Raw genomic sequence first — 13,349 nt, forward strand, 5'->3', positions numbered from 1 at the left:
GGAGGGGAGGGGAGGGGAGGGGAGGAAGAGAGACCATTTATATTTGAAATGGAGTCTAGCACTACTTGTGTTTAAAAAAAAGGTGGGGGGGGGATATGGAAATGCAGTAATTCTCTCTCTGCCTGCCCCCTTTCTTTCTGTCTCTCTGTCTGTCTCTGTCTTCCTGCCCCCTTCTCTCTCTCTCCATCTCTCTCCCTCTTTCTCTGTCTCTCTCTCCCTCCCCCTTCCGCTTTCCTCCCCTTTTTCTTCCTCCCCTCTTTCCCCTTCTCTCCCTTCCTCCTCCTCTGGACTTCCTTCCTTCTTCCATCACACAAGTTGCTTAAAACAGTGTATGCTCTGATACTCTACTATCACAAGTGTACTACCCCTAGCTAAGTGTCCTCCTAAACACCTATTCGTTGCTTTGCCATTTTGGATGCATGTGGGGAGGGGTAAGAGATATGGAACAGAAAAAGAAAGGAAGTCAAAGGAACTAGGTTCAAATCTCCAATTTGCCAGTTACTGTTTGACCCCAGGAAAATCTCTTCCCCTTCCCTAGGCCTGTTTCTTCCTCTGTAAAATGAGGAGAATGGACTGGATAGCCTTTGAGGCTTTAGCTCTCTGATCCTATGTGTGACCTTGGTCTATTCCCTTCATTTCTCTGGGCCTCAGTTTCTCCCTCTCCAAAATTTAGAGGGTTGAACTCTGAGGTCCTTTCTGTCTCTAGAGCTATGATCCTATACAAAATGAGGAAACAAGAAAAGGAAAGGAACATTCCAGAGTTGGGGTATAGATATAAGGACTCCAAGAGAAAAAACCACCAGCACAGCACAAGGAAGTCACTCTGAAGCCACTCAGCCTTCACCTCACTCAAAGCCAGGTCCCAGTTATGGTGTGAATAAATGCAGTTTGCACATGCCTCCAGTAGGAGATGCTCAAGCTGCTAAGCAGGCTTTAGCAAGGAAAACTCCATCAAGTATCTTGGGAAATAGAACAGCCAAGCACAGGAACAGCTCCCAGCACGCCTTTGCTCTGTACTAAACTTGCTCGCTATTTATCAATCAGACAAAAAGCACGCTTTAAAAATTGATGTGCCATATTTTTTATTGAGGAAAAAATTGCCTTGAAATGACAGTCCTGATGCTTAATTTATGCCACATTTTATCAAGGTTTCCTTTTCAGTCTTTTTTATCTTACACATTCATGCATTGGAAAATAGAAGCTTTAGAAGGCAGCAGCCAGCACAGTAGAAGGGGAGCAGAATTAAAGTCACAGAAGGGGAATGCAGATACAAAAGCAAAGACAGTCCCTGACCTCAAGGAGCTGAAACTCTAAGTGGGAACATAACCCATACGGGGAAGTAGTGGCCAGGGAGGAGTGTTTTGGTGTGGAAATAACAGGAATAGTGATCAGATTTATAAAACAGTTGACTGATATGTTCTTTCCCAGAAATGGTAGCATCCATTGTATTACTGTTCCCAGGGCTACAGCAGAAGTAAAGCAGGGGCAAAGGGAGCGAGAGAAAGAAGGGTCAACTCATGGTGGTGGGGCAAGTAGAATGGTGGGCCCACATCCAGGCTACATATGGTAAGACTCTCCAAACAGAAACCCAGGATCCGAGATGGGAGCTTGAATTTGGAGTCAGAGATGGAGACTGGAGTTAAAGAGTATGGAGGAACTTGGGTCCAGGCTAAGTATAGTGAATGTTCACTTATCAGAAGGCCAGGCTATCTAGTCAGAGAGAAGGGATTTGAAGACCTTTCCAGTATGTTATCTCATTTGGCTCTCACAAAAGCCCTGTGAAATAAATGCTATGGGTATTATCATCCCTATTTTATATGATGCCTTCACTGAAGGGGAGGAGGCCAAATGTGAGAGCATTGGAATGATGAGACACAAGCCAGGCAGGAAGCTGGGTTTATATACTAATAGCAAAAGTAATTACATCTGGTATTCTACCTCCTAGGACATTATTCCATTGTGTACACGTGCCATCACTTCTCAGTAATCATACCCTGTTCCCTTGCTAATCAAGGAAAGATGGTGAGCCAATCACCATGAGCAACAATGAGCCCTCATGAGGAGTTGGGCCTAGGGAAATCCTGAACCAGACTCTTCCCATGACTGGATTGGCTCAGTACTGGCCCTCTACATTTACAGATGAGGAAACTGATCTATTTTATATATTCTACTAAGCTGTTTTAGAATTGGAAGGTACCTTAGAGATTATCTAGTCTGAATTCTTCATTTTAGAGAAGAGGAAACTGAGGCACAGTAAAAGGAAATAACTGTTCACACATACACAGAGCAAAATGACTACTAATTCTCTCTGTATCCAGCCCTAATCCCTCTCCTGAGTTCTAGTACTTCATCAACAACTGTCTGCTTTGCCTGGAAATCCATGTCCAAAACAGAACTTCTTGTCTTCCCCATAAAAACTACCCCCCAGTAAACTTCCCCATACTTTGGGGGGAATATAGTTCCATATTCTCAGTTACCCAGTTTTATAACCTTACTCATCCTTAACTCTTCCCTCTCTCCACACCCCCTCCCATGCCCCAGCCCCTAATCAGTCATCAAATCTTGTCTACTCTATTTCCATATGTCTTGTCCCCAAGTCTCCACTCATACCACCATCATCCTAGTTCAAGGCCTCATAAGCACGCAATGGCCTCCTCATTGGACTCTCAGCTGCCAGCTCCTCCCCTCTCCAATTCCTCCTCCACATGGCTGCCAAAATAATTTTCCTAAAGCAAATATCTTTTTTTTTGCTTTTTGGAGGGGGGAAGGCAGGGTAATTGGGGTTAAGTGACTTGCCCAAGGCCACACGACTAGTAAGTGTGTCAAGTGTCTGAGGCCATATTTGAACTTAGGTCCTTCTGACTCCAGGGGCAGTGCTCTATTCACTGTGCCACCTAGCCGCCCCTGAAGCAAATATCTTTACTGGCTTCCTATTACTTCGAGGAAAAATATACGATCCTTAGATTGGCACATAAGTCCCTTCACAATCTGGTTCCTACTTAGCTTTCTGGACATTTTAAATTACATTTCTTGACTCATTCTACATTTCCAACCAAACCAGCTACCTAGAAGTTCTCCAAATTATGTATTCTGTCTCCTGGCTCAATGTCTTTGGCCAGGTGGTCCCCATGCCTGGAATGCTCTCCATCCTCACTTTTGCCTCTCAGAACCTCTAGTTTCCTTCAAAGGTCAAACACAATCCCCCTGGTTCTTAGCATTTAAAGGCTTTCGGATCATGTGTTTGGATATTAAAATAATGATTCTTTTGGACTAGATGGCTATTGAGGTCCCTTCCAATCCTGAAATTTTGTGATTCCATGTGACTCACTAGCTCTATGTCCATAGCCAAGTTATTTGCCTTCCTGAGCCTCAGTGTCTTCATTTGCCAAATTTTCCAAATAATGACAACAATAATCATAGTAATAATAATTATTATAATGTATACTACCTTCCTCCCAGGATGGTGCAGACCATGCTTTGTAAACCAAAATGTAATCTAGAAATCTAAGCTATAATTGTCAGAAAGACCCACACCCCATTTTACTGAGAAGGAAACTGAGGCCCAAAGAAAAAGGACTTGGCCAAGATCACACAGCAAGCTAATGACAAAGTTGGGGCATTGGATGTGTAGGGAATATCTCTGGGAACATTTCAAAACATGAAAGAAGCAAGCCAGAAACCTGCTGCCTGTCAGCCAGTAAACATTTATTAAATGCCTACTATGTGCCAGACATCATGCTACTACTAGGTCCATTGACAAATAGGCATCAGCTAGTTTCCCCACATCTTTGGTGATTTGATTGATGCATAAATGCCACCCCAGATCTGAAGCTGCTGTTTGGTCACCAGTGCCATTCCTGGGGCCACAGAGCAGGCAGGATGCAGTCTTCCTGCATCTAGCAGTACTCCCTTAAAATGGGTGACATTCTCAGATGGAAAACCCAATAACAACTGGAATTTGCTTCAATAAAAAACCAACTTTGCCTTTTGTTCCCCCCACAGAAGTGAAGACTGATTGATTACTGGCTCGAGGTCCTAGTTTGCCAGAAACAAGGCCCAGGCAGGAATGATTAATGTTTCTTCCAAATGAATTCCAGCCTGTCTTATTTGGCCATTTCTATTTTTCCCCTAAGTAAACAACAAACACCAGCTCAGTCTGGGAAGACTTTAGGGAAGCTCATAGCTAACCTTCCCCTTACCTCACAAGCTTTAGTAAATTCACTGAATCTTTAGAAATAGGAGGGCCCTTAGAACATAGAATGTCAGAGCTGGAGGGGACCAAAGACTATAGACAATTAGAGAACTCTGAACAAAGAACGTTGGAGCTGGGAGGAAGGTGAGAATACAAAATGTCAGAGCTGGAGGGCCTGGGACCAGAAAATATCAGAGCCAGAGGGGGGACCAAAGAACGAAGATAATTAGTGTTGGAGGGGAGTCAGATCAAAGAACATGGGAGCTGGGAGGGATGTGAGAATACAAAATGTCAGAGCAGAAAGAAACCTTAGAAGAGCCCCCTCACTTTCCAAATGAAGAAGCAGAGACTTAGTGAGGGAAAGTGACTTTGCCCCGAGCCAAACAGCTATTAAATGGCAAACTTGTAGCCCAAGCTCAGGTCCCCAACTTTCCATCCAGAGCTCAGCCCTAGGCCCAACAGCATTTGCTAAGCTCATTTAGACATGAACTACTTTGAGGCTTAAACCATATTGACAGAACCCATCAATAATGTCCCACGGGGTTTCAGTCAGATGGAATACCCTTTAATGAAAGGAAGGGGTGAGGAAATTAGGGGATGGAAAAGAAGACAGCCAAGCTCTTTATACAGTAACGACTGTTTTTGTTCATTCAATAACTTCAAAATATCAGTGATTTCCTTAGTGTGAGTATTCCTTCCATTAATATAAACAGGGTCCTCACTCCATCATGGTTAATATTTTGTTGGGATGCTATGGCCAAAAGACTATCTCTGGGAGGTCAGCCTTCTGAGGATGAACTGCCCCCACAGAGTCCCTCTTTCTCACTAAGCTGACACAAAGCCCATCACTGGGCCCCAAACGCCTATAGAGTCAGAGGCCTCTGAGGGTCTGGGTCCCCTCCTCACCCTGGTGAGATATCAGAAGAGGGTGTTAGGTGAAGCAGGATTTGGGGCCACTTACATAGTTACATATTCAATATTTTAGAGGGAAAATATTCCAGAGCTCCATGCCACTTTATTAGGGGAAGAATAGGATACCCACCCTCAGCACCATACAGTGGATGGGGTCAAAGACCATATTAGGGAGTTCATATGCTTTGCATGTTTGCATGAGTGAGATAGAATTCAAGGATGGATCACATGCAGAGCTGTCTCAAGGCAGGGAGATGGCTGGATCCTTTTTATTGTAACCATCAATAAGGGTGACTCCCTGATGATAGAAGGTGGGGGGCAAAGGGCAATGAACAGACTGTATGGACTATGGGGTGGTATGGGGAGAGAGCACTGGGTTCTGGTCCTGTAGGCCTAACACAGGCTGGCAGTTTAACTTTCAGGCCTTGCCTGGGCCCCAGGTTCCTCTCTTGGAAACCGAGAAGATTGACCTAGATGATCTCTAAGCACAAATAATGGCAGTACATCACAATGTTATGCTTTCTTTCAGTACACGTCCGCTTTGACACATGACGCCATACTGGTCATAGCAGAAGCTTTCCGCTACCTGCGCAGGCAGCGAGTGGACGTCTCCAGGAGAGGCAGTGCTGGAGACTGCTTGGCCAACCCTGCAGTGCCATGGAGTCAAGGAATCGATATTGAGAGAGCTCTAAAAATGGTAATGGCCAAGACGCGGATGGGGGGAGATGAATAGAAGGCAGGATAAACAGTGAGACAGAAGGTGGAATGGACTTCTTTCTGAGTATGGACTTCTCTTTGTTGGGAGACAAAAGCAGAAATGGTATAAGGTAGATATGGGAGGAATGATAAGCAGTGTGGAGAGGATAAACATAGTTCAGTTCACCAAATTCTGAAAATCTGGAACTAGGAGTGGTGGCTTCATAAATTTAGAACAGATATTCAGGAACTCAGTTCAATTCAATAAACATTTCTTAAGTATTTATTTTGCCCAGAACATTGTCTCTAGTTCTGAGAGAGACAAAGTAGATCTGCCTTCATGGAGCTTACATTCTAGTAAGGGCAATAAGATATCAGAACAAACCATTGTAATACATAATATTACACAAATTCATTACAGAGGTACAGAGGACCCTGTGAAATCCTGGGCAAGTCTAACAGAAAAATCTATCATGTTTCAGGTGACTAAAAATAGCAGGATTTGCAATCACGATCTCAGATAAGGCAACGATAAAAATTGATAAAGTCAAGAGAAACAAGGGCATACATCATTACCAACCAGGGGAATTGAGGAAAACCCCTTGAAAGAGGTGGGCTTTGAAAGCAGAATAGAAGGGGCAGCCAGGTGGCTCAGCGAGTAAGAGCACTGGCTCCAGTGTCGGGATGACCTGGGGATCGAATCCGGGTTCAGACACTTAGCACCCACCCAGAATCACCTGGCCATGTAACCTTTTACAAGTTACTTAACCCTGATTGCTTAAAAAAAAAAGCTGAATAGTAATTCAATAAAAAAGAGAGAGAAGAAGGAGGAGCATTATAGCCATAAGGAAGAGCACAAGTGAAGGCAAGAGAGAAGGTGGAAGAATTTGGGCTGAACTCCTAGCAGACAGAGGTTTAGCAAGCAGAGATCTGACTTCATAGAGGACATATAGAATGTATGAAGCTCTTTGTTCCATTGAAAGAGCACAAGATTTAGAGTTAGGAGACCTTAGTCTAGTCCTGGCTCTAGTTATATGGTCTTAAGCAAGGCCCTTATCTTACCTGGAACTCAGTTTCTCCATCTGTAGCAGAAGGAGCTGGACAACATGGCTTCTAAGTTTCCTGCCAGCTCTCTCAGTGTGAGCTAAATAAATCACTTCCCAGAAGGTTTTTATCAACCCCTAGCTATTAAGTTAGAATAGCTACTAAGGGCACCTATCCTTTCCAATATTCTTTTCCCTCCTCCAATAAAGGAAGTATAGGAATGTGATCAATTCCCAGGCCTCACCAGGAGGCTAGATATCCAAGGAATCAATGAGTGGATGAATGTAAAAAGTTTACTTTTCAAAAAAACAAAAAAAAAGTTTACTTTTGTACTGGGAGGAGACCAAATCTTACCTACACTCCCTCATTACAACCTCCAAAAAAGGCTTTTATTAACTCAGGGCAACATCCCTAGTTGACACCAACTTCCTGGGCAAAAAGTCTACCCTTCTGTCCACAAGTTCCTCCCTGCTTCCTTCCTTCCCTCCCTCTCTCCCTGGAAGAAGCCCTGGACTATCTGTTCTTGCCATTGTTCACATGTCCTGATTCTTCATGGTCCAAAGAGGCATGGGCAAAGGCAAGCAATGCTAGGGAATACTGAGCCCACCTAAGCTGGTGGTGAAGTAATAGCAAAGACACCACCACCACCACCATGTTCATCATTTCACGTCTGCTGCTTCCAGTTTGCCAAGTTAGAAACATGCAATCCAAAGGGGCTAGCAGCCCCCGGGTCTGTCCAAGAGAGAGAAATGGTTTGGCCTCTCCTCATGCCATTCATGTCATTATGGCAGGTACTCACCAAATGTCCTCAGTGCTGATTTAGGGACATGGCACTACATGGTTCTGAAGAGCAGTTAATTAAATTCAACCTTCACAGCATTTATAGGATTTGTGTTGTCAGGCAAAACAGAACAATGTGTGAAATAAAATAATGGCCCCAGAGTGAATCAGATCAGAGGACATGGATCATCCAGTCAAAACCCCTCACTGTACAGAGAAAGAAACTGAGACCCAGTGATGAGAAGAGATTTGCCTGAAGGCACAAAGGCACCAAACCAAAGAATCTAACACATGTCCTCTTGATTCTAAATCCAATGTTCTGCCTGCAGCATCAAAAGAAGTTTCCATCGATAGGGATGCAAGGGACAGGCATGAATATCTCCATCATCCCAATCTTCCAAGTGGAAAAATAGAAAGGGACCAGGATTTTAAAACCATCACTTGCAATAACAATTCAGATCAATATTGCTATTGCAAAGCAGAGTCATTACATTTCAGGAACTCATGGTTGGAGCTCATGAGCTTCCTACAGCCTGTAATGTAATGCCAAGCAAAGGCAACTTCCCAAGGTTCAAAATACCAGCATAGGTGCTCTCCATTTTATTCAGTGACAAATTAAGAACAGAGGGAATCAAAATATGACATCATTCAAAATACAGCATTTACTAAGTGTGATTAAATAATCTCCAAGGACTACCCCACCCCAGGACCTTCCATTCATTCAATCAATTGCAAAGTCCCTGTTCTAAATACTACTCCACCCCTAGGCTGTACCTTCATTTAGTCCATCACAAAGCCCCTCTTCTCAAATGGAGATTAGTTTCCAATCATAAGTAAAGTACATTTATTTGTTCAATCATAGAACACAAAAAGGTCAAAAGTTCCCCACCCCTGGATCACAATCGAATCTACCCCAGAGTTACAACAAGTTTAAGCACATCACTTAATACCCAAATGGAGGTCTTTTCTTCATCTTGACAGAGGCAAATTCTCAGCAATCTTTGTTCCTGGGGAGACAAAGCTTAGCAAGGCCACAAGATACATTGCCAGTCTCTTCATTAATTCATCCTCTGTCTGCAGAACAGTCCTAGTGATGGGGGATGGGATCCCAATAGGTTCAGCAGGAATTATGATCTTATCTAAGACCAGAAAACCTGCAATATCATCTGGAAAGAATTCAAGGTCTCAGGCTTAATTGGAGTGAGAGATGTAGAAATTTATTGTTACACTTCCATGAGAAGCCGGCAAGAGTCCTTTAGGGGACCTGCAAGTGAGAGGGGTTCAAGCTTTTACATTTAAAGGGTAGGGCTGCCATTGTCAGGGCTGGCCTGATGGGAGGGGCCTCAGTGCATAGACTAAGGTCAGAGCTGACGAGAGGAGCATGTGAATAGATAGTTTAGATAAGATTTGGGCCAGGCCAAAGGAGACAAAAGGCAAGGATAAAGGAGGGTGTGGGCCAGGCCCAGAAGAAATGAAGAGATTAAGTAAGAACAAAGGGGTCACAGGGTGTTGCCTAGGTGGACTGTGGGATAGGGAGAAGGGGCAGAGCTTAAGGATGGGAAAGGACAAATTGCAGTTATAACTGAACAGACTGGTTTTACAAGTTGGTTTCACAAATTGATCTAGACCCCAGGTACCCCATCACTAGGACCCATGAAAACATTAGCAAAACCCTCTCCCAGGATTTCTGTAAACATACAACAAGAAAATCCTTCTTCAGGGCTTCTGAACCAACAGCAAGGTTCCAAGACTTCTGCAACAACAGGACTGTCTTTCACCATTGGACAAATCTGGCAAAACAACATCAAAACAGACAAAGTACCAGCAAAACAGCCATGTCTCCTCAGTCCTTGGTAGCTCCGGGGGCAGGTCTTAAAAGTCCAGGGCGATTCAAAGTGGCCCTCAGAAATCCTCTCAGTCTCTCTCTGCCTCCACGGAGGGTGCTGCTTCCAAAAAGTTCTTCTGCCTGTCTCTCTCTCTGTCTCTCTCTGTCTCTCTCTCTCTCTCTCTGTCTCTCTCTCTGTCTCTCTCTCTGTCTCTCTCTGTCTCTCTCTCTGTCTCTCTCTCTCTCTCTCTCTCTGTCTCTCTCTGTCTCTCTCTCTCTCTCTCTCTCTGTCTCTCTCTCTCTCTGTCTGTCTCTCTGTCTCTCTCTCTCTCTCTCTCTGTCTCTCTCTGTCTCTGTCTCTCTCTGTCTCTGTCTCTCTCTGTCTCTCTCTCTGTCTCTCTCTCTCTCTCTCTCTCTGTCTCTCTCTGTCTCTCTCTCTCTCTCTCTCTCTCTCTCTCTCTCTCTCTCTCTCTCTCTCAGCTCCTCCCAGTTCAGCCCTCTCTTTTCATGTCAACAAGTCCATCCCACAAGTGGGATTAACAAGCTCTAGGTTTTAACACAATCAAACCAAAAACCAAGCCAATATAGGGGAATCTTTAAATGCCATTGCTATTATGCAGCCCTAACATTCTCACACTCAGACCCACAATCAACTAAGCATGTTCTCTTGACCCATTTATCTAGAATCAAAATTCTGCCCACTGCCCCAGAAAGGACCACACAGACCAATTTCCCCCAAGAGAAGAAACCCCATTGCAATGGATGGATAATAAAGTGTCCCTAATTCACTGACTGTCTGAAGAAAATGCACATTTAAGAACTATAATCCTAAATGTGAATAGATTAAGTTTCTCAATAAAAAAAGGTGAGGAGTGTATAAGTAAACCAAACTCTACAATTTTCTTCACACAAAAAAACTACATTTAAAACATATAAATTGAGTAAAAATGAGAGGACAGAAAAATCTATTATGTTTCAGGTGACTAAAAATAGCAGGATTTGCAATCATGATCTCAGATAAGGCAACAATAAAAAGTGATTAAATCAAGAGAAACAGGCAGGCGGACTGCATTTTGTTTAAAGGCACTTGGCCTCGACAATAAAAAATAACAACACAAAATGTATATACACCAAAGGGACCAGCAACTGAGTTCTTAAAAGACAAGCTATGAAATTGCAACAACAACAAAAAAATATAATGATAGTAAGAGACTTTAATATTCTTGTCTCAGAGCTGAATTAACCAACAGAAAGATAAACAAAAAGGAAAATATAGAACTGAATGAATTTTAGAATAAACAAGACTTGATTGATGTATGCCTGAATAGGAATTTTTTTAACTATGTATATTTCCCAGCATCCCATGGCATTTTGATAAAAATTGATCATAAAGGAATGATAAACAAATGTAAAAGGCAGATATGGTAAATGTTCTTTACAGACAATGCAACAAAAAAAATAGTATAGCAAACATGAGCAAAAGATACAGGCCTAAGGAGCAGCCAGGTGGCTCAGTGAGTAAGAGCACCGGCTCCAGTGTTGGGATGACCTGGGGATCAAATCTGGGCTCAGATACTTAGCACCACACCCAGAAATAACTGGCCGTGAAACCTTGAGCAAATTACTTAACCCCGATTGCTTTAAAAAAAAAAAAAGATACAGGCGTAAGTGGATACTAAGTAATGCCAGCCTGCCTAATGAATGGATCCAAGAACAAATCATAGAAACAATATACAATTATTTTAAATATAATGATAATGAGACATCATGCTAAAACTTAAGGGATGAAGTTAAAATAGTCTTCAGAGGAAAATGTCTATCTCTGAAAATAAAGTAACAAAATGGAAAAAGAAAATATTAATGAACTGAGCCTGTGATTTAAAAGACTAAAAAATACACAAACTAGCAGTCCTGAGGCAAGTACAAAAGAAGAAAACTTGAAAATTGAAGGAGAAATAGAAAAATCTGAAGATAAAAAACTATATAATTTATTAACTTAAGAGGCTAAGCTAAATTAGTAAAATGATTAATGAAATAATAGACTTTTTAAATTGTATTCTATTACTTTCAGGTATATGGTAACTCAAACCAAACTAACAAAAATATATTGCCTTAATAGAGGTCCCTAGGAGAATCTACTTTAATGAATAGATGAAAATGGTTTATAATTATCTATCATTTTGTGGTTTAGTGGACAGAGTGCTTGGCCTAGAGTCAGGAAAACCTGAGTTCAAATCTGGATTTAGACACTAGCTGTGTGACCCTGGGCAAGTCACTCAGCCTCTGTTTGCCTCAGTTTCCTCATCTGTAAAATGAGGATTATAATAGCATTTATCTCCCAGGTTTGTTGTGAGATAATAATTATAAAAGTGCTTAGCACAATGCCTGGTGAATAGTATGCATGATATAAATGTTAGCTATTATCATGATGATAATGATGATGATGATGATGATATTTGCTCGTTCATTAAACAGATATATTTCTTAAGTATCCACTATTAAAAAAGTATTGTGATTAGTGGTAATGATACAAAGAAGACAAAATGATACAAGTTCTGCCTTCAAGAAGCTTACAGCCTACTAGAGAGGATACATGTATACAAATAAGTATTATGGCAGGTAGAATGAGATGGAGACAACAGAATCTTAGGCTCTCTGAATTGAGCAAGACTTGGGAGTTTACCTAATCCTGCCTATTCTTGAAGCATGAATCCATTTGGCAATGTCCCTGACAAGAGACCATCCAGCCTCTGCTTGGAAGATTCCAGTGCCCCACCCCCTCCTGAGGCCTCCCATTCCATTTGGGGACAGCTCTAATTGTTACCAACTTCACTGTATAAAGCTGAAATCAACCTCTCTGTGATCTCCACCCACTTTCTGTTTCCTTTAGATTCAATATAAGTCAACAAACATTCAGTATCTCCTGTGTGTAAGGCACTGTGCTTGACTGGACAGCAGATGTATCTGAAGTGCTTGAGAACCATGTGTTCTCTTAAGTAAGCTAAGCCTTCCCCTTGTATAATCTTGTTTAGACTCTTCAGTGGCTTAGCTAACCCTGTTATTTTTAACAGCTAGTGTTAAAATTCAACTCAACATGGCTGAATTAGCACAAACTCCAAATTGGTATGGTCCATGCTAATAAGGTTTTGTTGTGGTGTGAGGGAAATGTGACATTCTAGACACTAGTCTGTATCCTAAAACAGAGACAAACTTACTGCTGAGAAAAAGCTGAATCATATTCTCTCATTTTTCCCTTTCATACACAAGTATGCACACACTCATACTCATGTACCTACCCAACATGTGCACACACATACACACACATCCACATATGTGTTCTCTCTTCCCCCTGCATTCTCAGAACACCTTCAAATAGCATTTCACTGAGCCTACCAGATCCATTGACTTGATGTATGTACCAGACACATTCTTCCCATAAAAATCTTGAGTCCTTCCCCTACTGCCAGAATCTCTGATGTCCTTATTTGCCTTCCCCTCCAGTGACTCTGCACTACCTACTCCCTTCCTGCCTAAGTAAAGGAACAAAAGCCAATAGCTGCATTGTAATGAAACTGGAGGTGTTTAGCCTGGAGAACAGAAGGCTTAGAGGGGCCATGAGAGCTATCTTCAAGTATACGAAGGGTTGTCATGTGGCAGAATGACTCACCTCGTTCTGCATGACCCCATGGGGAAGAAACAGTGGCAATGTGTGAGAGATGCATTTGAGGCAAATTTAGGCTTGGTAGCCGGAAAAGCTTCCTACCAATGAGATCTGTCCCAAAGAAGAGACTGCCCAGGAATCACTGGTTTCCCACTCACTTGAGGTCTTCAGGCAAAGGCTGACTGAGTACTTTTCCAGGATGTTGCAGACAGGATTGTTTTCCACACATGAGTTGAATG

The 13,349-nt window shown here is 42.4% G+C and overlaps 1 protein-coding gene across 4 annotated transcripts in view; it reads left to right on the top strand.

The window, feature by feature from the left end:
- The window catches only part of GRIA3 (glutamate ionotropic receptor AMPA type subunit 3), a 292,053-nt gene that overhangs the window by 181,227 nt on the left and 97,477 nt on the right, over positions 1-13,349 (top strand). For all 4 annotated transcript variants that reach the window (XM_069074018.1, XM_069074020.1, XM_069074017.1 and 1 more), the window contains exon 7: positions 5,634-5,801. In XM_069074018.1, coding sequence (XP_068930119.1) covers positions 5,634-5,801 — 168 coding nt within the window. The remainder of the gene's footprint in view (positions 1-5,633; positions 5,802-13,349) is intronic.

Source organism: Petaurus breviceps, unplaced genomic scaffold (assembly GCF_028583685.1).
Source record: "Petaurus breviceps papuanus isolate PSGF00001 unplaced genomic scaffold, PetGlider_PUasm1.0 90881, whole genome shotgun sequence".
Classification (NCBI taxonomy): domain Eukaryota; kingdom Metazoa; phylum Chordata; class Mammalia; order Diprotodontia; family Petauridae; genus Petaurus; species Petaurus breviceps.